Source organism: Miniopterus natalensis, chromosome 3 (assembly GCF_054644295.1).
Source record: "Miniopterus natalensis isolate mMinNat1 chromosome 3, mMinNat1.hap1, whole genome shotgun sequence".
Classification (NCBI taxonomy): domain Eukaryota; kingdom Metazoa; phylum Chordata; class Mammalia; order Chiroptera; family Miniopteridae; genus Miniopterus; species Miniopterus natalensis.
The window spans coordinates 29,959,533-29,987,283 of record NC_142083.1 but is presented as its reverse complement, the minus strand read 5'-3'; the positions used below and the strand labels follow the sequence as shown (position 1 = coordinate 29,987,283).

General features: G+C 40.1%; 1 protein-coding gene across 1 annotated transcript in view; it reads left to right on the top strand.

The window, feature by feature from the left end:
* The window catches only part of ELOVL7 (ELOVL fatty acid elongase 7), a 55,749-nt gene that overhangs the window by 18,595 nt on the left and 9,403 nt on the right, over positions 1-27,751 (top strand). The window contains exons 2-5 of the mRNA XM_016198738.2: positions 14,507-14,604; positions 20,883-21,073; positions 25,144-25,224; positions 26,121-26,177. Coding sequence (XP_016054224.1) covers positions 14,541-14,604; positions 20,883-21,073; positions 25,144-25,224; positions 26,121-26,177 — 393 coding nt within the window. The 5' untranslated portion in view covers positions 14,507-14,540. The remainder of the gene's footprint in view (positions 1-14,506; positions 14,605-20,882; positions 21,074-25,143; positions 25,225-26,120; positions 26,178-27,751) is intronic.

Genomic DNA, 27,751 nt, shown 5'->3' with positions numbered 1-27,751 from the left:
TATATACTCTAATGTAAATATATTATGTCTTCCTTTAAGTCATGAAGATTTGGTTAAATGGTAATAATGCAAATGATTAAAATGCAACTAATCTTAGCCCTGGAGTTAAAAAAAAGTGCAACTGACCTTAATGAAAACATTCTTCAAGTTTTTCAGAACCAAATCTCATTAAAGAAAATCTTTTGAGAAGATCAAGTACAGCCTCTCAGTAAAAGTCAGGAGCACAAACACAATACAGTTAAAGAGCAAAAAGTTGAGAAGTTGACCTTGTCACACGAGTTGTTGAAAGATAAATATGTCTTATTTGCTTATGCCTCTAACTTAAATTCGAAACTGAGAAATCTGAGCCTTTCTGCTAGCAGTGCAGCAAAATGTGATCATCAGTTCTGGTAATTTCCCTTATTGATCGATTGTTGATACCATGACATTTATCTCTTGCCCCACCTCCCTGGGGTTACTTCTGTATAAGATATAAATTTGCATATTACAATCTTCCCACCCTACCTCACAAGAACTTAAAGAATTTAGGTGACACAAGACATGTCTACAACTAAAATAAAAAGCAGAATGGTGACTATCAAATACAGAAGTACAAACTAGAGTGAGAACCAAAATTATTAACAACCAGAGTAGCATGGATGTCCTGCCAATCAGAGTGGATGCTAGCCACGAAAACTGACTTGGCTGTCCCAATGCACGAGGGCAGACTGTCTGCATTGGTGACCTACTGTGCTGTAGGAATGCATACAATTTGCATAATTAGTAATTGATTCAGCTAAATAATAATATATGGTAATGGACTAACCTATCATCATTATTGGACAAAACAACATTGCTCCATCATGAATTCTTCATTAAATCTCTTTAAGCAGAGGTTTAGATAAGCAGTAGACAATAGCGAGGCAGTAGCTTAGAAAAACCCCATGTGTAAAAAGCCTCTAATGAAAGAATAAACTCACCTTCTCCCTTACCCTTCAATATGTGATTCTGCTGTCAGTGTTTTCACCCACAAATGTGAAATGAAGGTGTGTGTTAAGTATTAATACACAGTTGGGAGAGGATCCCAGAGCCACTGCCCCAGGCTGGGCCAAGCAGCTTCTGTAGTTCTCCTGCCCCGAAATGTTTTTCCTTCATACTGTGAGAAATGGTTTATTTTCTTAAGTACCTAAAAACACTCACTTAAGAATTCACTTGTGTTAACAAGCATTATCTTAAAACAAAAACAGAACATCATAGATCAGTGTTTTCCCTCAATGTGGCTGAAGGACCACCTACTGGAATGACATTGTCTGTGGGGAGGCCCTGGAAGTAAGGCTTTTCAACAACTATCTCAGGAAAGTGTGATGCACATTAAAATTTAAGAATTACTGTTTTATTTTAAGTAATGTTGAAATTGTTTTCTTTCTAATGTCTAGCCACATGAGTTGAAATTTAATAATTTAATCTTTTTTTTTTTTTTTAATATGTTTGAGGGATTAGGTAATTGTGTACTTGAAACATTTTTGGTGGGGTTAGGCCTTGGTGTAGGAAATTGTATGCAGGGATTTAGAGCAAAATGAGATCTCTGGGTATAACACACACCCACATGAGGTTTGTCTTGAGATCCTAGGAAAGGTGTTCTCTTTCCTTCCGCTGTGCCCAACGTCTCTCTATTTCTTAGAGCCGGAACGTCAGTTACAACTGTTTTTACTCACATCGTGGGCTAAGTCAGTGTCTGTGGCTTGTCTAGAAAACTAAATGCTCGTTATACTTTTTTTTAATAAAATACTTTGAACTTCCAAACAACTGAAATGTAGTTGCACTTTAGAACCCCAGCTGCTCCCAGGCTGAGTCACAGGTGCTGAGGCGGGCACTCCCGCGCCTGGTCCGGGGCCTTCACCTGAGGCCCTGGTTTCCTCAGTTTCCTGCTGTGCGCTGGCTTCCTGTGGAATCAGGGCTCTTGTCCGAGACACGTGCACACGCACGATTCCAGCCTCTCCCTCCCCACCACTTCTTTCTAGTCCTATACGCGTAGTCAGGATGTTTTCAACTTTTGTTTTCTAAGTATAACTTCCATTTTACGTTTTCCAGAGAACTTGTCTTTAGTTCTTAAGGACTTAGCTCCTTACATGGGCTTTGGTGGAGGTCGTGGGGCAGGACCCTCAGGTCTAAAGCCGGGTGGGGGTGTTCAGTCCTTACGGGCTTCATGAGAACGATTCCTGACTATCCCACTGTGAGTGGTGCAACTCACACCGCACTGGTTTCACTCACAGCTTTGGGAGCACATGGGAGATGAAGACACTTGCTTTGGAAATGTCCCTAATGGCTGTGGCCCATATATTTTGAATGCAGAATTCCTTAATAGTCTTATCCTTGGGCACCCATCAGGCGCAGTCCAAATTCTCAGGTTCTTTTGCACCGAGAGTACAGCTGTGGAGGAGCCACATTGGTTTAGGAGCTTTGCCACGTTATGGTTGCCACTCTGCTCCAGAGCCTTTCCTAGGCCACACAACTTTTTGAGATTTTGAACATCTGTCTGTGCCCCCCTTCCTTATTTGGTTGCTTCTGTGAAAATTTGTGGGCATTTGTTTGACCATTTATTTTACTTTTTTCAGTATTTGGAGGTAGGTTCTATCAGGCAGCTTTATTCTGCAGCTTTGTTGCTTCTTTATATCTGTCCTTGGCTTCTCTTTCTGTTTCCTAAACATGGGTGTTCCCTGAGACGCTGCCCTTTGCCATGTTTCCGCCTATATTATTTATCACAGAAATTTGTGCTGCTCCCATGTCATCACCTCTTGTTATTTATAGTTAATGATGACCTTAATCCTGAGCTGTAGTTCTGGATGTTTTTTCAACTTAGATGAACATTTTCACTTGTTGTATCAGTTTGCTAGTGCTGCTGTAGCAAAGCACCACAAACTGGGTGGTTTAAATAACATGGTTATCATCTCATAGTTCTATAGGCTAGAAATTCAAAAGCAAGGGGTTGGGCCCTTCCAATGGCTGTGAAAAAAGGATCTGTTCCAGGCCTTTCTCCTTGGTTTGTAGATGGTGGTCTTCATGTTCTTACCACTTTCTTCTTATCTGCACATCTGTCTCCAGTGACTCCATTTTAACTTGATTACCTCTGTAGAGGCCCTGTCTTCAAATAATGTCACATTCTGAGGCACTGGGGGTTAGTTCAGCATGTTAATATTGAGGGGACAGAATTCAACCCATAACATTAGCTTATTCACTCACACCACAGGTATCTTCTGCTACGTGCCAGACACTAGTCTAGGAACTGGAAACAGAAAGACAGTGAGGCTCAGGCTCTTCTCTCTTGGTGAGTGGAAAGATAATTAATAAACAGGCATTTGCAATGCCATGAACTAAGTGCTATCGTAGATGAGACAAATCATTGTGAGAACAGCTTAGTGGGACACTCGATCCTGACTGATCTGATTGAATCAGGGATGACATTTGAAAGGAAGTGATACTTATGTTAGATCCTTCCCAGTAGGATGCAATAGCTGAGTAATTATTCTTTCTGCCTCAAAACCACACCCTCAGTCACCCAGCCCTGGACTCTACCACCCAGCTAATTTTTCCAAACACCAGTTTGATTAAGACAGTCCCTTGTTGAGAAACCTGTAATGACTCCACTGTCAACAGAACTAAGTCCAGAAAATTTTTTAGCCTGGCTTTTGGTTCCTCCACAGTCAAGTACCATCTCTGGGATCTCTGTTTTTTGTCTTGATCTTTCTGGTGTTCTCTTCCTTAATTCTGTACATTATCAAAATGGACTAACAAACCCTGGAAACACACCAGGAGCTTTTCTATAATTTCATGAAGGCAGGATTCTTGTTTTGTTTTCTACTATTTCACTGGCACCTGAAACAGTGGTTAGCACACAACAGATGCTCAAGAATATTCATTGAATAAACAAATGAATGAGTTTTCCCTTGGAGGTCCCTCTGCTTGTGATGTACCCCTCTCCTCTTTTCCAGGTGCACATATTTTTGCCTATTGAAATCTTATCCTCAAGGCTCAGCTCATGTATCCTCTCCTCCATGTGCCTTTCTTCCAGGTCACAGCCAGATGTGAATCTTCATTTCTAGAAGCTGCAGGATTCTGTGGGCATGGTTTGTGTGGCCTTGCGTCCTGCTTTGCATTTCAGATATCAGTGTAGGTGTTTATTTGTCCTGACAAATTGGAAGTTGTTTGGATTCAGGGGACATATTTAAAAAATAATATTGTGTCCTGCACAATAACAGATGCACAAAAAATACTTTTTGTTTGAAGGGAAAATGAATGTGAGGAGTATTGCATTCATTTGGAAAAAGGTAGAAAAGAAGGCCTAAGGGATGGAGCGTTATGTTCTTGCCCTGCCTTGTTTTTCTGACTTTACATTTTAAAATTCACTCAGCAGATTTTTATGGAGCACCTATTTTACTCAAGACATTGTGCTAGGACTCAGAGTACAAATAGGATCTAAACTACTCTTGAGGTACTTAACACTTCCTCTGACAGAAACACAAGTCCCACTGGTTCCAGTGTTCACTTTAGTCTGTCAGTCTGGTGGGTCATCCATATATAATGTTATCTTTCTCAGAGGCATCTAATCCGGACAGGTTATCAGATGCTTTTCTCCTCTCGGACTTATTTACCCCATTTTCTAGAATCTGCACATGTTGAGGCTGCCTGAGGGCAAATTCCTCTCTTTACCCCCCTATCGTTTGGAAACCAGACATCAGGAACATTACCTTCAAGAACAGACCTGGATAGCCACAGATGCTGCTCAGGACACATACACCGAAATGAGCTACAGCATGGGGATGGAGGTCTGTGACGGAGCTGGGGAAACTTCCTGTAGAAAAGCCAACTCTGGCCTCACATTTGGGTGGTGTTTTGAAACTTTATCTCTGTTCAAAATAAGGGAGGAGAGGGAGACAGGGCAAATCAGGCTAGTCCACAACAATGATTGCTCATCGGAGAACTGATAAGGGAAACTTATCTTCAAATGAGGATGATTTGGCAAGGGGAGGAGAGCAGGGCCCCCTCACAGAGCAGAGGAGAGGCGGCGCACCCTGGCTCAGCGGAGGGCCAGGGCAGCTCAGCAGTGCGTCCGAACAGGTGATCGATAGGAGCTGAGCCAGCGGGTGGTGCAAGGGCTTCCCAGGTGACGTGTCACAGCCAGCCTCTCTCTGGGGTATGACTCTAGAAAACCGGAGTTCAGATAGTCTCTGCTCCTGCTGTCCTGGGGAAGAAAAATCCCCTGAGATAAGGAATACATTTCTCAGTAAGAATTCAAAGATTGCTAGGGAAGTTCCCACCTAGATATTAATCTGTGTGTTCCCTGTGTGTTTCCCTTCCTGCCTGTTTTCTTACTGGAACGGCTGCCCCCGTCACCCACACCCTCTGTAGTCAAGCAGAAACAGCCTGGAAGGGGCTGTGGGCTCGAGTGCTGGACAGAAAGATTTGGGTGCTTGAGTTTGTTCTGTCCCAATGATTTAGTGAGACTGAGGCTGGGGGAAGGGGATCAGCAACTTCTAAGTATATTAAAATGTGAGAAGTGACTATAAAGTAATAACTTGTTTGTTTAAAATAGGGTTTCTCGACCTCAGCTGTATGGACATTTTGAGCCGGGCAGTTCATAGTTGTGAGGAGCTGTCCTGAGCACTGTAGGATGTTTAGCCCTAACCCTCGCCCCTACCCACTAGATGCCAGGAACACACCCTCCCTGGCTGAGACAACCAAAAAGGTTTCCAGAAGTTGACAAATGTCCCCTGAGGGGCAAAGTCATCCCCACTTGAGAACCACTGGCTTAAAGTAAATTACTAACATTCATTCATCCAAGTAAGAGTAGTTTCCCTCACAGTGAACACTTTGACAATTACTGTAGCCCCCCCTTTCCACGGGGGATAAGTTCTAAGAGCCTCGGTGGATGCCTGACGCTGCCGAGAGCACCATACCCTATAGACACTGTTTCTTCCTAAATGTACACACCTGTGACAAAGTTTAATTTAGAAATCAGGCGCAGCAAGAGATTAACAACAGTAACTAATAATAAAAAAGAGCACATAGCAATATACTGTCATAGAAGTTATGTGACTGTGGCGCTCTCTCAGGACACCTCACTGCACTGTACTCGCCCCTGCGCTTGTGATGATGCGGCGCCTGGGTGAGGAGCCGAGGCCAGGGGAGCACACCGGCGAGGGGAGTTACGTCCCGGTGGCGCAGAGCGAGACAGCCTGCGGTTTCATGATGCTACTCAGCACGGCGTGCAGTTTAAAACTTAAGAGCTGCGGTCTGGCCCGTGTGGCTCAGTGTGCTGGACTGTCATCCCGTGCGCCCAGAGGCCGTGGGTTCGATCCCTGGCAGGGCCGCCTATGGGAGGCTACCCATTGGTGTTTCTCTCTCTGAAAAGCAATGGAAAAAATATCCTTGGGTAAGGATTAAAAGTAAATAAATAAAAAATAAAAAATAAATAAATCATATTTTCTGGCAAGGATTATTTAAAAAAAAAAAAAAGCCAGTAAATCTAGAATGCGAAATAGACTCAGTGAAAATTTATTTTAAATGACAGATTTTTTATTTTGTTAATTACTGTGAGTGTGTGCTCGCGCATGCAGTGTAGAAGCAAAAATACATGTTTGTTTTACCTACCATACAGGGTTTTGTGTGTTGTTTTAATGTTTCATATATATATAAAAAGAAAAACCCAAAGAGGAACATGTATATGTATATACATGTATATGTATATATATATATTCCTCTTTGGGTTTTTCTTTTTCACACATCCCCACTTTGGCCGTTTCTATTTAGTAGCTAGGTTGTGCACGTTGCCTTGGGAGTGAAACAGACAGCAGAAGGCAGGGAAACAGAAAGTTTTATTGTAGCTTTTGAGCTATAAACTTAGGCACTTAGTAATACAGAAGAACTCAGGGGCATAGATGAGGTTTGGGAAGAAACCTCTGAGGTCTCTGTGCCTCCCAGCACAGAAGAGCGTGCTTGGGGCTTGGGAGAGGGGAGGCAGAGGGAAGGCAGTCAGTGCAGACCTCAGAGGGAAGGGCGACAGCCCTGCAGAGGCGCCAGGAGCTTGCGGGAACAGCGAGCGCAAGGGGTCAGGCTCAGCTGCTCGGGTAGAGCTGGGGCAGGCGGCTGATGGGGCCTTAGGCAGCCACAGGGAATTTCTCTTGCTCTAGCGTGACACAAGAGCAGTGAGAGACCTGTGGGTACCCTCCGCTGACAAGGAGATATCGCAGAAGAGCTGTAGAAAATGAAGTCATGCAGCAACAACATGCCCGGTATGGACAAGTGGGACCCTGAATACCTCAGGGGATGACAGTGTTGACAGAGGACATAGAGAACTAAAAGGATCCCTCCTCCCAACTAACTTTTTTCTCTAACTTGCTGAGGGGGTGGTCATATGTCGAGTCAACTAAAATAAGTTCCTACCACCCCCAAAGAAGGTGGAAACCTGTATTAAATATTAAGCTATCAGGAAATAAATTTTATTCTTACACAGTTGACTTTGAAACCATTTACTTTAGGTATGGGATCAGGTCAGTACGATTTTTCTCTCTTCTTTGTCCCTTATATCAGTGGTTGCCTTGCCAGACCTTGTTGATAATCAGAATTACCTGGAGAGAGATTTGGATATAGTTTAATCTGTTTGGGGAGAGTCTGGTGATAGGCCAGGTTTGGGAAACGTTTCTTAATACAGCATAAACTATTCTCAGACATGACAACACCACAGTATAAGGAATAAACATAAAAATTGTGACAAAGAATTCAGTTAGTGAACGTCACCTGGATATGATAAGGCATCTGGGTCAAGAAGGGCGGGAACAGGAACAGGAGGTGCAGTTGATATTGGAAAAGATTTCTCTGGTGATTCAAAACAACTGGCAAGAGATGTGAAATCTGGGAGCAGACTTTTGAATCAGCACATCCGCTCAGGATATAGGGAAACTAACTTCCTGTTTTGAGGATAAAATAAGCTTGATGTTCTCAAGCATCTGTAAAGGAGAAAATCATTGCTACATCTCAGGTCTTAGTAAATTACAGAAAATTAGAATATAAGCCTTGTGTTCTAGGCAAACAAAATTGTCAACACAGATATCATCAAATAAAGCTACTAAACACCTAACATTTTGGTTTTCAAATGTGAATGTTATCATATCAGGGAAAATGCTTTCATCTGTAAGTAACAGAACACTCAGCTCAAAATGGCCTCAGCAGTAAGGGGATGCATTATCTCAGAAAATGCAGCCCAAAGGTAGGGAATGTCTTCTCAGTTGGTTTAATTTCTGTTATAAGATGATGACAATCATTCCAAATGTCTCATGCATCTTCAGCCAGAGCACTGAGAGGAGCCTGTGTCTCTTTTTAGGAGCTTCAAAGCCCTTGCCAGTGCTTCTCAGAAGCACCTCAAATTCCCCTTCCCAGAACTGTGTCACTATCCATACCAAGCACCAAGGAAGAGTTGGGGCTCCGGCAGCTTCTTTAGGGGAATCAGTTCTGTAGGTTCTGTATTTACTATCCGCACCCCTCAGTCACGTGGGGAAGCACAGGGCTTCGGGGCGAGGAGGAGCCTGGAATAAGGGAGAAGAGTCGTCACTCCACAAGGAAGAAAGGAAGCGATCTTTGAGAAACTGCTGTCACTGTGACTTGAAGAGATTACTCTGCAGTGATATTTCAGATATGAAATGAAACTCAGACAGTGAGTCCACCTGTCTAAGTGCACTCTGCTTGTCCTGGTGACATGGACACAGAATAAACTAATCTTAATGCTTTTAAAACAAAATGTGATTAATAAGTTAAACACTCTGTGCAGAAGCACAGAAGACTTTCTAGTGACTTTTATATATCTGCTAGTTAGAATTATCTTGTACCACAGTCTCTTTGATGATACCGATAATACACCATAAACCCATACACACAGACCACATAGGGTTGCATTCACACTTGTAATTATTGTTATACCACTTCCACAAACTTAACGTTGTCCTGACTGGTGTACAGCATGTTTAAATAAAATGGATATTTCCCACCCCCACTAACAATGACATCACCATACATATGAACCTTCTCTATATGTGATTAGACTCAGGCTTGCCCTTCAATCAGCTTTAAGAGTTGTCATTTCCATGTCAAGCCAGACCTGATATCTTTACCATGCCCTCCATTCCTTAGTATTCTGTTATTTCACCTTGATTTTCAATTCTTTGCTTTCACTTAATAGAGGTGCCTATTAAAGTCAGATGCCTCTGGAAAATATAACACTATATATGCATCACTCTCCAGACTAGTGCAGATTACATTCCTGTTTGGTTTGAGCTCTGCAGCACAATCGTAACTCATGAGTTTGAGCCAAGAGGCGTACAAACTTTATATTAGATGCTCATTTAACAATCTCAACATGTTAATATGACAACTTGTTACAAATGGAGTTCTGGAAACCAATATTAGCCACAGACCCCACTAGAAAATACAATTCATGTTGAACCTTTATTGAAATGTTATCTATGCTATTTATTGTCATTATTACTGTTTTAATAACAGAGGGCCTCCCAGGCTAAGCAGAGCAGTCAGCACTCTTGCCCAGTCTCTGGTCCCAGTGCGTTAGTTTATAATTAGAGAGACAGGGCAAACTTAAAGAAGAGTCAGAGAACCTTTAGGGCAAATGAAGGACCTGCTCAAATCACCAGCAGATAGAAAACAGTTCCAGTGCAGTGATCAATGGAGGGAGCCCATAACCTCCCAAACATCAAGAGAGAAAGGGGAAAAAATATGGCCCTGTTTCTGGACCATAGACATGTCTGAGGAAAGTCATTCGCTGACTCTATCACTCCTTTCCCTTAAGAGAGTGCCCTCAACATGTTTTGCAGGATTTGAACAAAGCTACATTTGAGGGTCCACCTAGAAATTGTTCGCCGTGGTTTTAGATTCCTGGGCTCCTGCTAGGCACTTCCTACCACAGACACCTCCAAAGTCCCGTCCCGTCTGAGTTAATTCCAGCAAGAGGGTCCCCCGGATGAGTTCTGCCTGTGAATACTGTTAAAATAGACTGGAGCAAAAGAAACGAAGTGGCCAGGTACCTTAAGCACACTCTATGTTCTGGTGTTAATCTCTATGTTGTGCTGACATAAGCAGCATGTAGCTTTGAATAATCTCCAGGTAAGCCGCCCTGTAGGCAGCAAGCGCATTTCTCACATTCGAACTTGACATCTTTAATGTAGACCTGAAGAAGCTAGTCTGGGCAGATTAAGTCCCTTCTTTACCAAATGGCCCAGTCACCATGTGGTACTGTCAAAAACAAGGAGCAGAGTTCACGGTCACCTGCAGGGGCTAGGCATCAGCTTACCAGCACAGCCTCCCATCAACAAGCTCCTGTTCGCGCTAATCCTGCGACATATTTTTGAGACAGAACAACTCTGACACTCTGACAGGGAACATTTTCTCTTCCCTTGTAGCACCTCCCTTGTCTCTTCCACCCTTAATGGAAGTGTGTTGTCTACCGTTTTTGAGTATTAAGTTTCTGCTTCACTTAAACAAGAGCCCTGACATTTCTGGCATCTCCAGGCCTGAACTTTTATGCCACTGAATATTTTAAATCGGTTGTTAAGGTCACAGCTCTGCTGTCAGCTAGAAGATAGCTCTATACCTTGACCACAAAGAATAAGTCTCTTCCCATCTCTATGTACCATTGCCTAGCAATCAAGTGTCCATGTTTAACCATGGTGGAGGGTCCGGGGTGGTGGTGTGCCTGGCTCTTTTCGGGGGTAGCACTGTATTTGCAGGACTATCCAGGTTGCCTCAAATTCAGTTACTTATTTTTTAGACCAATCCCTGCAATGTACTTGTTGGTATTCAGTCTATCACTGTCCAAGCTTATAAGGAAATTCTCAGCAGTTTGTCTTCAGTTTCAACAAGGTAAATGGGTCAGGTTTTCCTTTGATGCCCCACCCCTGCACAATTATGGCCATTCCTTCTTTTCTAGTGGGCCTGCAAGTGTTAAGGGCTGTTGGAGGGAAGGTTATTACAAGCAAAGGGTCAATAAGAGAGTCTCCACCCCCGGAAAGCTGGGCCTAATGGCTCCCTTCCCTACGCCTCCAGCCCTCCATCTCCCTCCTGCCTGGAGGGCGTCCGTTTCTGCCCCTCCACCCCATCCAGTGTGAGTTGCTCCTCTGACAACCTTCCCCTCCTCCGTCTCAGCCCTGTGTAGTCTTTAGGATTAGATGAACTACTGTGATTACTGCCCGTGAGTATTTCTCACATGCGGTTTCTTTGAGCTTTTGTGTTCTTTGTGCTTCAGTGAGGGCTGGGGAGAGGAAAATAGTGGAATGAGTGAAAAACAGAGGAGACAGGAATTGTACAGAAAGCAGAATAACTTTGAAATGTAACCCCATCACCTGCCGTATAGAATTAGAATCTTTCAGTCTGATTCTGAGCAATTGAAACAGCATTATTTTGCCAGTTTAATTATGAAAATAATGGCTTGAGGTCTGTTATCTCAGTGGTTAAGGTGAGGGGGACATTCACATTGAAACAATTGGAAAACATCAAGGGAAGAATCAGTATAATCTGTGACATAGAAGCTTTTAAAATGAAAGAGTTTTCTCTAGATTTGTTCCATAAACTGCCATCCAACTGTATAATAATGAATTTGACCAGATGTTTTCCAATTAAATTGGTACAACTTGTCTCTACAAATGATAGGGTGTGACTTTGAATGTTCATTCTTTGTCTCTAAACTTTTCAAATATATATTCCTATGATCCTTAAAACAATGCTATGAGTTAGTTATTTTATCTTGGTAAGTATAGAATTCCTGTTTTACAGAGAAGGAAATTGAGCTTTAGTTTCACCGAGAGTCACACAACTATTAAGTGGTGGGATTCAAACCAAGGTCTTTGTGACCCCACAGCCCCTGCTCCCAACCCCACTTCACACCTTCACTGCAGGAGCATCCTAGGAAAACAAATCCAAGCCGACTCTGGCAAGACCCTGGCATCACCATTATCTTGAATGTGAACTCAGCTGGAGGACACAGGATGCACCAAAGCATAGGGCATGCTGAGATGCCTTCCTGGACTTGGGGAGATGTTCTGGAGCTGATGGCCCCTTGAGGAATTAAGATAACAGCCCCTTTTTTGTGTATATGCACATTTATGTGTGGGCATTTAAGTAGGAATTGTCCCAGCAAAGGGGCAGCTGGTTTTGTTCTTTTATTTTTTCCTTTAAAATATTTTAATTCTTTATTTTTGGGTAGGTAATAACATAGTCACATGAATAAAAAACCCAACAACATAGGTCTTCCTTCCACCCCTTCAGCCCAGTTTGTACCCCATACCCTTTCTCATGGATATCTTTTCAGAGTTCCTTCTATGCTAAAATAAAGAAATATAAATTTATATTCTTCTTTCCTCTTTTTTCTATATAAAAGGTAGTCATTTAAAAATTCTGTACCTTCCTTTGCTTTTATTACATAGAGATTTATCTTGGTTACCTTTCCATATCAGCACCCAAAGAGCTTCCTCTTGCTTCTTTACAATGGCATGCTGTGTCATGGCTTTAGATGTAGTATCATTTATTAACCAGTCCCCATTTGGCTTTTTCCAGTCTTTTGCTCTTACTAACTGATGCAATGAATAACCTTGAATATATGTCATTCTGTGTATGTGCATGTATAAGTTCCTAGAAGTAGGATTGCTGAGTTAAAAATATGCATTTGTAATTTTTACTGATAATGCTAAATTACTCTCACTAAGGGTGGTACTAATTTGCATTCCCACCAGCAATGTATGAATTTCCTACAGTCCTGCCAACAGAGTTAACACATTTTTGGATTTTGGCCCATCTGATTGATAAATATGCTTGGACTTTGACCCATCCAGTGCAAGAAAATATTGTAGGTTTCTTGCTATGATTAAAGTTAAACAACTTTTCATATGTTTTAAGAGCCATTTGTATTTCTTTTTCTGTGGATATTTGCTCATTTTTTAAAAATCTTAGCTTATAGACATATCTTATCAATTTCTAGGAACTCTTTATATATTAGGGAAAGTACACATTGTCTGTGATATCAGTTGAACATATTTTTTCCTATTTGTTATTTGGCTTTTTTTTCTTCTTGATTTTTATATGGTTCAATTTGTTAGTCCTCTCTTATGTCTAGTGGAGCTCAAATCAAAGTTAGAAAGGCCTTTTCCACTCCAAGGTTATAAAAAAGCGTTCTCCCAGGTTGTCATCCAGTACTTCGTGGCTCTATTTTTCTTATTTAAATTTTTTATCTATTTGGTGTTTATCTTGGTGTATAGTATAATGTTTGGGTCCAACTTTTGTTTTTTGCAGATGGCTATCCAGTTGTACCATACCATTTATTAAATAACTGCTGGTAATTTAGTGCCTACTGGTTTGAGTTTCCACCTTTGTGTGTGTGTGTGTGTGTGTGTGTGTGTGTGTGTGTGTGTGTGTGTGTGTGTGGTTTTATTTTAGAAAGCTAGAAGAAAGACTCAATTTTTCTGTTGTAGATCTAGAGAATTTCTTTTTTATTGTGGTAAAATATACATAGTGTAAAATGTACCCTTGTACCCATTTTTAAGTATAAAGTTTGGTGGCATTAAGTACATTTGCATTCTTGTGCAACTGTCACCACCATCTAGCCCCAGAATTTTTTCATTTTCCCACCATTTGACTTGGAATCAAATATATTATTCATTCCATGATACACTTTCCGCTTGTAAGGTGTGTGCTGATTTCAGAGATGTTAAAATGTGGGAAAGTATACATCTTTAGAATTTATGAAATACCGTCCTAAATTCCCAAATTATTTGGTGTATTTCTGGACATTCTGTTGTATTTCATTGGTTTTCCTCTTCATGAGTCAGTATCACACTGTTTTCATGATTGAAGATTTAGAATATATTTTAATATATAATATAGCTAGCTTTTCCTCACTGGTCTTTTTCCAACTATCCTTGTCTATCTGTTCCGATAAACTAGGTAGCTTCCTCTTGACTCTTGTAAATCTTCTTTTCTTCTGTCTTTCTACCTCTGTTCCACTTAAATTGTAAAAGCTTGCACCTAGAAGACCTCCCGCTGATGCCTGAAGATCAGCCATAAGTCTGGATCAGAGTAGCTGCTCCGAAAGTTTATGTATCTTCTCGACTTTCTTCTCTGGGTTTTTACTTCAGCATCGCCATGGGAGGGGCAATCCATTACTGATCTGCATTGTCGCGTAAAGGGGAGATGCTCCCATGACAGTTCTGACTCATTTATTCCTTTTGTGTCTTGTACATAGAATGTCAGTCTTTTTCACCAAAGTAAGCATTGTTATTACAATGATGAAAAGCCTTAACTGTTTGCAGCCACGTCAAGTTTTAATGTGGTTCACTAATGCATTTACCTTCAGCAAAAGTTTGTGGGTTTGCCAGTTATCTTTATTAAATTTGTAGCATTTTTAATATTGTATCATGAAAAACTTGCCTTTATTTGCATTCATAGATCATAATGCATTTCTTTTTTTGTTTTACTGAAGAACCCACTATAAGAGCCAGTAAATCCCGTGGAAAATGGCCTTCAGTGATCTTACATCGAGGACTGTGCGTCTTTATGGTAATTGGATCAAGGGTGCTGGTAAGTAACCCTTCTTTCTAATTGAGGTTTATCCTTCCTTTTTATGTCATATTCCCATATTTAATAGGGTTTCACTGAAACAGAATGAGAGACTTTGCAGCTTAACACTCCCTCAAGGACACTCAAAATATTATTTTTATTACTAATTAGTAAAGAAGACGTGTCCAGGGTTTCATTACAGATATGTACAATGATAGACCTACACGGATGTTCCTTATGATGTTTATAATGGTGAAAATAGTTTTAATATCCAATGAAGAGAATTGGTAAGTAAATGATGGTACATTCCGACTGAATAGCCATTGAAAGTGATTTGGAGGCACAGTGCTCTTAGGCTTGATTCTGCCCTAATGCTCCTAAAGGAGATAACAGCTACTGCCAACAATGACTCTATTCAGGATGCTTCCAGAACTGCAGGGGTGTATCAGAAAGGGCCGGGAGTGTTTCCTAGGGTAATCCCTGAATAATTCTGAAATGCCTGCCTTCTCTCCTTGCCCATTAAAAAAAAAAATCAATGTTATAGAAAAAACATTTAATCCCACAGCAAGAAGTTTTAAAATACATTAAATGAAAAGCAGGTTATAAAACACCACATATATTTCTTTTGTGAGGATTAGCAGTTATCTCTGTGTGGTAGGATTATCAGTGACTTCTTATTTACTTATCTGTGTCTTTTTAGATTTTCTTAAACCACTATGTGTGTGTTGCTTCTATAACTATTACAAAATGTTCTAAAAATATAATAAAGGTAAATTTTTTAAAATATAGACAATCAGAGCATTTTAGAGTTGAGATGGACCTAGATATTATTGAAGCTAACTCTTCATTTTCAAGTTGAAAAAAACCGAGGCCCAGAGATGGTTAGTTGTTGGCAGAAAAACTAGAACCTATGTTTTCTGATAAGTATTCTGGTTTCACACTTGAATTATTTTGCACGTGTTCACCGCCATCACTTTAGATTATTTCTTACCTGTCAACCAAAAATCACATGCTCACTAAATTCAGGTGGAAAAAGTTCCACCTCTTGGTACCTACCACAATTGGAATTATATTCCAATTAATATTAATTTTAGCCATGATACACTGTTTCGTGGTTGCCATCATTTCCAGTAGACTGCTAAAGACCAATGTTATTTCACTAAAAAATGGTCCCAACAGTTTTACCCCTGAAGAATGCCAAGGATCTCAAAAAGATCCCATAAATAGAGATGTTTCACTCTGGTGGGGAAATGGAGAGTGATTATTTCCATAGTTTCTTCTTTTTTTATAGTTCTTTCAACTTATGTAATGATGCAGAGAACATATAGGTTTTTTTAGAGATCATTCTTCTCTGAAGGTTTATAGTAGTTTGTTTTCATAAATTCAGTATTTAAACACAGTATTTTATTTTTTTGTTCTCTAATGGTTTCTGTTTTTATTTGTTTATTTTGAAAATACTAATGTTTTAATTGCTTTTCAAAGTAGAGGTGTACTTTGCTACCTCAACTCTCATGATTTGAACTTGGGAACCAAGTAGGTTTGAGTACATTTTTTTGAAATAGACCTGATTGGAAGAACAGATCCTTTGCTATTCAGCCCTTGCTGTCTACTATTCCAAATGCAGGAACCCAAGAGACTCAGATAATCAATATGCTAACTTAAGAGCCAAATTGATTTAAATGATGATAAATATCTATATAGTGCTAGATAGAAGTATAAAATATTTAAAAATGAACTACTTCTAAATTCCATTTCTACTTTTATTCTTGGGTCAACTCTTTACTTTTTATTAGGAATACTTACATTTAAAAGCTGAATAATATTAGGTCAGAAAAAGGAATTACCAAGGGCTGGGGATGGTTATGGAGAGAAAAGAAGAGCCCTGGGAACAGTGTCACAAACAGGGCAAGAAGGATGAGAGGAAGAGGCAGGCAGGGCTACGTATCTGAAGTTAGGCTTAATTTGAAGTCTTGAGAGAGAAGGGAAGGTATGGGATTTGTAATGCAAAGACCTAAATGTAAGTTCTGACGCTAGTATAGTAGCTGGGTGATCTGGAACCAATAATTTATTGTCTCTGAGTTTCTTTGTTAGCAAAACAGAGATGAGAACGGTAGCTACTAGCTACCAGATAATATACATGGAAGTGCTCTGTCATTTGGAAAGTTTCCCAGTGCAAGTGGGGGCAGTGGTTACAGATGACTGATAGAGCATTTTCATCTTAAAATCCTTTCAATATAGTGTATCACCTTTTTAAAAGTTTCATAACGTTTTTTGTTGTCATTGGACTCTAGAAGGGTTAAAAAGTCTTGTGTTGAGAGTTACATCTTTAAAAGAACACTTCCAGGTAAAAGAGGAGAGGGTTATTGCTTCTGCGTAGTGTGGTATTGATCTCTGAAAGCCATTAGGAATCGTTTCTGGCCCTCTTAGTTCAGCTTTACTTTGCTTACCCTGGGAAGTTCTGAGCACCTGATCAAGGGCCAAGAATTTCAAGTGTATTCTTGGCTTTGGCCCTAATCCTGAGTCGCCTTCAGGAAACTTACTGGTATTCTTTGGTTTTCTTATTGCTAGAGAAGTTGTGATCATGCGTTGTTATTTCATGTGGAAAATTCCACAGCTGCAGAATTTAAAAATAGTTTAATGCTTAAGCTCTAAGAGGATTTAATATGATTCTTAGATATGAAGTGTCAGATTTTGAAATAATGCTATAATGTTTTCTGATGTTTAAAAGGCACCTTTTCTTGTATTTGCATGGTAATAATAACTTTTCAGACTTCGTTGTGATCTTTTTGTAAAAAGATGGAGTCTGAGCAAGAGTGTTGCCATTCTCAACCGTTAGTGCTTCACCAAGTACTGAGGTACATGCTTGCTTTAGTTCCAGCTTCTCCATCTTATTGGTGCTTGGACTTTTAAAGGGAGTATTCTTTGAGTTTGTACATGCTACTTGAGAAGAGAACACTGCCTTCCAAGCAGTTGATGGACAAGTTCATTAATATTCTGCATATGAGGCACTTGTACTTCCCCTGTACGCTTTCTCTCTGGAACACTCTTAGAAAGGAACGATCAGACTAGTAATAAGTCAGCACATTGGTGATCACAGCGGTATGGACTCTCGGCCAGCCTGCCTTTTCTCCTCGGCTCTACTCATGACACTTAAACCCAACTCTGATGCCAAATAGAAGATGCATCATCAGCCTTTGGTCTCTGGGGGAAGCTGAGCTCACCTTATCCCTGAACCTTCTGTAGTTTGTGAAGTCATAGACTGAGTCAGGATTAACTTTAAACGTCACCGAGCAGCCCCCCTACCGCCCCTATCAAATCACCATACACACCTGACTTGTAAACTTTTCATCATGGGAGCCCATTACCTCACATGAAAAATAAACAGTTGTCAGAGTCGTGGACATCACATTAAAGACTTTGAATTTCATCTGCTCAGTAGAGAGAGCTAATGTGTGCAGGGGAATAATCTGAGCAGAGCTGTACTTTTAGGAATTTGGCAGTTGTACAGAAGACCAGATGTAGCTGATTGGATCAGGAGGCAGGGAAACCACATAAATGACTACTGCAGGAGACAATGGTGAGGGACTCTGAGGCCCTGAATATAGGAGAAAGACGTCCACCAAACCTCTGGCTCTCAGTTCTGACAGTTCATCGTGGTCACCTGGGCAGCGTTTTCAAAATATGGATGCCTGAGACTCATGTGGACCTTAGGATTCTGATTCAATTGCATCAGGGTCTTTTTTGGCCACTTGACTTTTAAACACTCCAGAGGTGATTCTGCTATGCTCACAGAATTGAGACCAGCTGTCATGTAGTAGCAACACTTACTAAGCATTTAGGCTGTGCTGGGCTCTTTATATACAGCAATTCACTAAATCTTCTATGAGATATATGCTGTTTTATTTTATTGTATTGTATTTTTCAATTATAGTTTATATTCAATATTATTTTGTATTAGTGTCAGGTATACAGTGGCTAGACAATCATGTACTTTACAAAGTGTTCCCCCGATATTTCCACTACCTACCTGGCACCATACATAGTTATTACAATATTATTGACTATATTCCCTGTGCTGTACTTGCATCCTCGTGACTATTTTGTAACTACCAAGCTGTACTTCTTAATCCCTTCACCTTTTTCACCCAGTCCCCCAAATCCCTTCCCCTCAATACATGCTGTTTTATGCTCGATTCACAAATGAGGAAACTAAGCAAAGAGACTAAATCAATGGCCCCAAGTCACATAATGAGTCAGTGGGAGAGCCAGGATCAAAACTGCAGAGCCTTGTTGAAATAGGATAAAAAAGCTTAGTGTTTTGTTTTATTATTTGCTTTCAAATAATGAGAAATAAAATTAACTAGCTTTTCTCTAAGGATATGATTTTTTTTTTTTAATTTGTAAAACTGGAAAGTCACACGCAGAGTTTTTAAAAAGGTGTGTGCTTAAAATGTTAATTATAAGCAAAAGTTATTTATTTTAAAATTATTTTCTTTTGCTTCCTGAGCCAGCCCAGCATGCTTTTCCTGACTTGTTTTGTTTATACTGTTACCAACAGAAAGATGATATCATTTGACTTTCTTCCCCTGCTGAGTCAATGAAAGAATAAAATAAAATATAAAATAATAAAATAAAATAACATACTTCCAATTCAGGAATTCCTTTATTGACATTTTTTTAAAAAAACAACCTATTTTCAATCATGCATGTGATGTGTGTGTTAACAGAAACATTTAGAAAAAAATAAAAATCATTTGTACTGTCACCATCTAAAGGTGATAATGTTAATTAACATCCTTGCAGAAGTTCTTTGGTACTGATCTTAAGACCTTATTTCACTGGGGATAAAAACTAGACATATGAATATGGCTTATGATATTCATGTATTTAATAAGGTTTGGATTAGCCATTGATAGAAGAAATCCGTTGAAGTTTGATCAATTCTAATTCTATCCCTTGGTCCCCAGTTGTATGACAACTTGTATATACTGAGACTTCCTTGGTGAGGTTTAGACCTGAGACTAGGGGTCCTCGTGGCCTTTTTAATAGCACATGGTACACAGATGTCCCGGGAAACTTGTGAAGGGGAGGAAGGAAGCTAAGAGAAGCAACAGAAGACATCAGCAACAAACTCTTGGATAGCTGATTTCAAAGCTTTTTCTGATTTAAACTGTGACAATATTAATTTTAAAATATTCTTAATTTTGAGAACTTTGTGTTTGTATGAATGTCAGCAAACTTTTTTCTGTTTCTGTTTGAGTAGGAAGTCAGACTTAAAGGGTATTCAGAGTTTTTCGGTAATTGGCTACATCATAAGCTGTTTAAATGAGCAAGGGCTATATTTACCCCATCTCTCTTTAGCAACCTAAGGTTAGTCAATACTCAATTTTGAGTCAGATGCACTTGTCCATACTTTTATATATATATATATATATATATAATGCTCTGGTTTCATGAGGCAATTTAGTAAAATTACCCCCAAACTACTTAATAGTATAGAATTAGTCACATTTCATCTTGAGTTGCATCTAACTCTCCTGGCCTAGAACTAGCAGTAATCAGGTGACTTTCTTTTTACACAGTTGTAAGGCTATTACATTTCTTTTGTTCAAAATATCAGGCTTGGATTGTTAAAACCCACATTTAGATACTTAGGAGATGCTAAGGTTGCTTTCAATTTTATGATTCTATGATACAATATATATGGAAATGTCCCAGTTCTCCAGGGGAAAGAAGAATGTTAAGAAACAGAAAACACAAACATTTTAGTGTATAAAAGAATGTCTGGATGGAGAAACTCTAAAATGTTACTAGTGGTTTGGGTGGATGGTAGGACCTTGGTAGGTATCTTCGGTCTTCCAGATCCACTCCACATGCTGCACTGGGCCCTGGAGAATGAACATTATGGGCTATCTCCATGGGCTTGCTCCCCTGTCCTCTGGTTTCTGGTTGGGTTCAGCCAATGGAGAACCCCAGGAAAGTGGAGAAAGGGAGGAGGGTGGTGTTGGAATATCAACTGAATGTCACAACTTCTCTCCAGAGGGCTTCTCCATATGACTCTCCTGGTTTGTGGTAACCACTACCTCCCTTTGCCCTTTGAAGCCTATGGGCCTAACAGCCTCACTGTTTCTAACCCCGTCACTATCCCTGGTGATTTCCCTTTGCCCTGAAGATGGTAGTGATCACTGCCCAAAGAGTCCACTGTCAACGTTAGGGTCTAGGTGCTCGCTTGAAGAAGTGCTGCTGTCAGTTGTCTCTTGGCTAAGTGTGTGTGCACTCATATCTTGTTTTTCTCTTAGATCCAAGGGTTGAAGACTGGTTCCTCATGTCCTCACCTCTGCCACAAACCATCATCTTGGGACTCTACGTCTATTTTGTCACTTCTCTGGGACCAAAGCTCATGGAAAATCGAAAGCCCTTTGAACTCAAGAAAGCGATGATAACGTACAATTTTTTCATAGTACTCCTTTCTGTGTATATGTGTTATGAGGCAAGTTCTTTAGTATTCCTAATGGGGGAATTTTGCCTGAGTCTTCCTGTTTATCTGTCATTATGTTTTTTGTTATGACTGTAAAACTTGAGATTAAAGAAATTTTAGAAACATAGCTCACTAGAGCAGGGATTTGCCCCAAAATTGTTATGTATAGACCAGATATTAAACTCTGAAGGATCTACATATAATTTACTCACAGGTAGTGAGAAAAATTAACATTGAGTCCAGGGACTTGCATGTAGTTAGCCTTAATAAATGAGTGGATGAATCCATAAATATTAGTTTTAAGGAAACATACTTGGGGAAATTAAGTAACTTACTCAAAGTAGCATAGCTGGTAAGTGAAGGACTAATATTTGAATCAAGATCTGACATCAGAGCTCATTCTGACTCTAAGGAGTTGTCCTCATGGCAGGAATCTTTAGTTTCTGCATGCTCTGATGAGCTATGAGGGTGAACTGTTTTGAGCTTTGGGGCAACAGAGAACTTAGGCTCACACAAAGCAGTAGATAAGGGAGCCTGTCCTGTAATTGTCAGTAAGAGAGATGCAGTTCTTTCAGGACCCAGAAGCAGACTCATGTGTTCACTTTCTGTCTCTCTGCTATTAACATGCCTCAGCCACCTCACTGCTCTTCTAGATTCCTTGCTTTTTCTCCCAATACTGGCTGGCTTCCTCTGAAGCATAGATGTGCTTCCTCATAGTGGGACTCACAAGAGTCCAGCAGGGCCCCCTGGCCTCTCTTCACACTGTGGTGTCTGTACATGCGTCCTTCCAACACGATTCCCACCGTGAATCCACCTGATCCTGTCACCCTCAATCTGTTCCGGCTTCATTTCTCACAGGCCTCCCTCGAGTCTGGACTTACTCTGCTGTCTTCCATTTCTTCTACTTTATTTCCAAAATTAACTCATAGGCCACCGTACTGTCTTTTCTGGACCATGAAAGGGAAGATGTAATAGAAATGGTAACAGAGAAAATACATGTTACCATAGATAGGATATAGCCTACTGTAGGTCAGTGTTAAGAACAGATATGGGAGCCAGGAGACCAGGGGCTAGTTAGTCCCAATTATGCTACTAACTAGCTACCTGATTTTGAAGAAGTCACTTAACCTCCCTGGGCCTCAGGTATCCCATTTTATAGTCAGTATTGAACCAAATTGTCTCTCACGTTCCTTTATGCTGTGTCTGATTGTGTCATTGAATATGCTGTCCTCTAATATATTTCTCAGGAAGTAATTCAGTTACAATCCGTTAGTTCTGATTTCTATTATGGCAGTTACAACATTAAAAAAGGTTTGAAAATAACTGAATTTGAGAGTTTCTATGTCCCTTTAACCACTAATACTGAGTTACTTATATGTCCATTTTGGGGTTTATTAACTGCTAACTATAAATTATTACCTTTTCCTCTTTTTTTAAAAAAAATATATCTTTATCGATTTCAGAGAGAGGAAAGGAGAGGGAGAGAGAGAGATAGAAACATCAGTGATGAGAGAGTCACTGATCGGCTGCCTCCTGCACACCCCTGACGGGGGATCGAGCCCACAACCCGGACATGTGCCCTGACCGGGAATCGAACCCTGATCACCTGGATCCTAGGTCGACGCTCAATCGCTGAGCCACGCCCGGCCAGGCTACCTTTTCTTCTTCATGGCCTGAAATATAGACACACATGTCAATAGACTTTTAGAATGTTCTTAAACTTAATATCAGGAAAGCATTAAGTTCCACTCTCTGTTTAAACAAAGACTTTTGGCAGCTGAGCAGCCTGTCATCTCCAGGACACATCGGAACATGTGGTTTATTGGTTCCACAGAGTAAACACCTCCACCAGGGATGTTAGGGCAAATATGCACAAGGTGAAAGGGACTTGGATCAGACTAAAGGAACCCATGTGCCTTATTTTTTAGACTCACATGCCTTTTTTTAGTGATGATTTGAATGTGGTAGTTACTTGGCATCAGTCAGACACAAATAAAGAGACACCAGTGAAGACCCCACAGAAGGCCACGTCACTCAGCTTCTCCTGTTCAGCGCAGTGCTTGTTTGGGGCACGGAAAAGTGGAGAATCCGTCACCCTGGTTTAAGTAAATGGGCTTAGAGTGTTCCTTTCATCAGTCAGAAGTTAAGTCTGAGCTCAGGGGAATGTGGAGGATGCTATATGACAGATTTCATAAAGGAGAATTGGTCATTTCTGTACCACATTCCCTTGTTCCTTAGAGAAAGTTTATTTACTTGTAAGATAGTTTTTGTCACCCATGAAACAGGTCTTATACTTTTCCAAATCTTAATTTTCAAGATTTCATAACTTACCAAGTTAACATTGTGATTAAGTGATCTCACAGCACAAGCTAGAAGCTAGTTTTAGAAAAAGATGGTGTGTTTTTATTTTTTTTTAATTTTTATTATTTTTAATCCTCACCTGAGGATATTTTTTCCATTGATTTTTTCAGAGAGTGGAAGGGGGAGAGAGAGAGAAACATCGATGTGAGAGAGACACATCGATTGGTTGACTCCTGTACGCACCCCAATTGGGGCAGAGCCTGCAACCAAGGTATGTGCTCTTGGCTGGAATCGAACCCGGGACCCTTCAGTCTGTGGGTTGATGCTTTAACCACTGAGCCAAACTGGCTAGGGCAAGATGGTGCGTTTTTAAAAACCGCAGTCTAAATAGTTGTTCTTTCTCCTTCATTTCTTATCTTTTCACCATTGAAATAGCATCCTGATGATGCCTTATAAACCTTTGTTTTTTAGAAGTTAATTTATGGTAAAGTCATTTTAGCTGTAATAGTAATTAAAAATAGAAATTTAAAATGTACTTCAGCCCGGCCGGGTGTGGCTCAGTGGTTGAGCATCGACCTAGGATCCAGGCGATCGGGGTTCGATTCCTGGTCAGGGCACATGCCTGGGTTGCGGGCTCGGTCCCCAGTTGGGACCGTGCAGGAGGCAGCCTGTCAATGACTCTCATCATTGATGTTTCTCTCTCTCTCCCCCTCTCCTTTCCTTTCTCTGATATCAATAAAGATATATTTAAAATAAATAAATAAATAAATAAATAAATAAATAAATAAATAAATAAAAAATAAAATGTACTTCAATTTCAGAAAATGATATCACCATTATACTGAGAAAGAAGACATTCTAGGGAAGATGTTAGCAATTGTGAGAATAGGGGAGCAAAGAAGAAAAGTGTTCGTGTTTTCAGAACTCTAAATTAGGCCAAACATTTAATATAGGTATTAATTTAAAATTATAATCCTCAGTTTTTCATTTTCAGATACTGTTTTAAAACAAGACCTTCCCACCATCAGACTGAAAGAATGTCAATATAATCTTTGAATTACGGTTCAGACTTATCAACAGTAGGCTTTTTCTTCTCACCACTAGCATAAGGTCACTTTGTGGGTGTGTTGGAATTATGGTTCGCTAGATTGCATTTTTAATGTTGAGATTTTCCTTTCTTACTTGTCATGTGAACCCAAAGCCAAACTAGTATCTGAGCCTTGTGTTTGGTCAACCTTAGTTTTAAGAGCCATGGTTTACCACTTCTCATCACACCCACTAGCTAAGGACAGGAAAAATGCAGTTGTTGCAGCCATTATGAGTACATTGAGGAATTTTGGTTTGCCCATTTATTTTTTGACTGATTGGGACAATTGGAAATCACCAGAAAAGACTGAATTTGGACCCAGGTATTCTGATTGGAATACACAAACATATGCCCAGTCCTGTATAGATATACCTAGCATATACCTCCCAGTGTTTGATCTTTAAGCAATACACTCCCAGTGTTTTGTTCTCCACTGCATTAGAATAATTATCCCAAGAGATGGACATTTTAGTCCAAACGCAGTTTACCTAAATAATATATGAGTTTATGCTTTTGACAATTCTTACTGCTCTGATGCCCAGCGCGGCCCTGGTTTGTAACTGTTCTCACCCTCCTTTCCCCCTGCGCGGCTGCTGACTCAGCTGAGCACATGATGAAGGGTCAGTGAAAACTGCGTCTGCGGTAGCTGTTGAGCAGAGGCCTCCTTCTTTAAAGCGCATGTGGTCTCTTGCAGTTTGTGATGTCTGGCTGGGGCACAGGCTATTCGTTTCGATGTGAAATAGTTGACTACTCACGGTCGCCTACAGCGTTGAGGGTAAGTTTCTTTTTGGAAAAACTTGTAATTCAAACTTAATGTTAAAACTTTTGGGGCTCTATTTGTAACACTTAATGTGAACTCAGAATGAGTAAATGACTCAATTATTAGAATATTAATAGTGAAAGAAAAAAGCTAAAATGTACCAACCAGAAAAAATCAGTCAGGTATGTTGTTTTCTGTAATGTGACAATTGGTGCCCTTCTTTTTGAATTTCTCGGATTTAGAAATAAATTCATATCTGGTTACTCGAACAATTAAACACAGAATTACTATATGATCCAGCAAATCCTACTTCTGGGTATATACCTAAAAGAACTAAAGTCAGGTACTCAAAAAGATATTTGTACACCCATAGTCATAGCAGCATTATTTACAATAGCCAAAAAGTGAAGGAAACCCAAGTGTCCATTGGTGAATGAACGGTTAAACAAATGTGATGTGTACATACAATGGAATAGCATTCAGCCTTAACAAGGAAAAAAGTTGTGACACGTGCTCCAACAGTCATGAACCATGAGAATATTATGCTAAGTGAAATAATCCAGGCACAAAAGGACAAATACCTTATGATTCTATTATGTGAGGTTCCTAGAGTCAAATTCAGAGACAGAAATTAAAATGGCCTTTGTCAGGAATGGGGGGGGGAGGAGAGATGGGAAGTTGTTTAATGGGTACAGGGTTTCCATTTTGCAAGATTAAGAGTTCTGTGGATGTATTGTCGTGATGGTTGCACAGCAGTGTGAATATACTTAATGCCACTTAACTGTAGAGTAAAAATAGTAAAGATGGTAAATTATGTTATGTGTATTTTGCCAAAATTAAAAAAAAAAACACCAATTTTTCCTCCATGTAAAAAAAATAAAATAAATTCATATTTATGTGTGTTTCTGCAGATGGCACGCACCTGCTGGCTTTATTACTTCTCCAAATTTATCGAGCTATTAGACACTGTGAGTATGTAGTCACCTCATTCTGTAAATGTTTGATGATTCATTGAAAGCAATAAACTGCTAGAGTTCAGTTGTCTGATAACTTTGGTTAGATCTCCTCTTCAGGCAGACCTACCTTTTATTATCAGTAATATTAGAGAATAGATAAGAAAAGCTTAGTTTTTAGTCTCTTTCAAATTCCAAAAGGTTTTATGCATCTACCACCTGTTTAAGGTAAGCAGGTAACTGTCACATACACTACAAAACTGCATCTTTCTATAGATGGATGACAGTTGTTTGGGGAAGCAAGTTTAGAAAGCAAAGAGCAGAGAATGTTTTACCTTTGGTTCTTCTTACAAAAGCCCTGTGTCATCCGCACTCCTTTAAGAGGATAAATGCTTCAAAATTCATAAACTTATCCAACAATATTAAGTTACCCTGGCATATCAGTAACTTTGGTAATATCAAAACTACCTTCAGCTGCCCTGTGAGCCCTCTCTCTGCCTGGGGATAAACTGAATTTGAGCAACTGGACCCTGGGAGAAAAGTGCCAAAGAACAATGTAGAATATTCCAAGCCTAGAGTCCATAAGGAGAGGAGAAGGTCATGTGCCTTTGTGTCCAGAATAGGAAAGATGGACAATTATTGTATCTTTGTGGCATGTGGGTCTTGGTTATCTGGAACCAGTCCTGGGCCTCAGTGTGTTCTCTCTTCAGAGTATATACCACTACATTTCTTGTGGCAAATCTCAACATGCTTTACCTTTTCAGATGACTACGCATAATGTTAGAATTGCAAAGGACTTTAGTGAGCATAGAATCACTCCTGTGGTTCTTCAACTTTAGCAGGCATTAGAATCACCCCGAGGGCTTGTTAAAAACACAGATGCCCATATCCCAACCCCTGGAGTTTCTGATTCAGTAGGTCTTGAGTGGAGCTCAATAATTTGCATTTCTAGCAAGTTCTCAGGTGATATTATTACAGTTGGTCCAAGGTCCACACTTTGAGAACGCTTGCTGTAGTCCAGTGGTTCTCAACCCTCATGGTGCAGTCGACTTAATTGTATTAGAAAGCGAAAAGCCTGGGCCCCATCCCGAGATTTGGAGCTAGATGGTCTAGAGTAGAGAGTGGACGTGGCTATTTTAAAAAAGCCTCTTGGACATTGTAATATGCAGCCAGGGTTGAGAACTATTGATCTATTAAAGTCCAAAGCTCTGAAAATTCAATGAAGCCAAGAAGTTAAGTGACTTACCCAAAGGAATGCTGCTACTGTTGGGCTAGGATCTCAGATTGCTTTTTTATGGCTTTTCTGTTGCACGATGCCGCCTTCTCTCATGTGCACAAGCAAATGCGTTTTGGCTTCATTGTTTGTGCTTTGCATGTTCTCGGGTTTAGCTTCCATAAGGAAGTGGTTGCTGCCTCTGTGTCCTTCCTTAAACCACACTTCTGAAATACTCCAAGCACTTTTGTTTCTGCTACTCTGTTTAGTACCGTATTTCAAAGTCTGACTCATTGCTGCTCTCCTGAATTTTGAGTATCTTTTTGAAACTTTTAATTCTCCTCTTGAATATTTTTTGAAAAAAATTTCCCCCGAA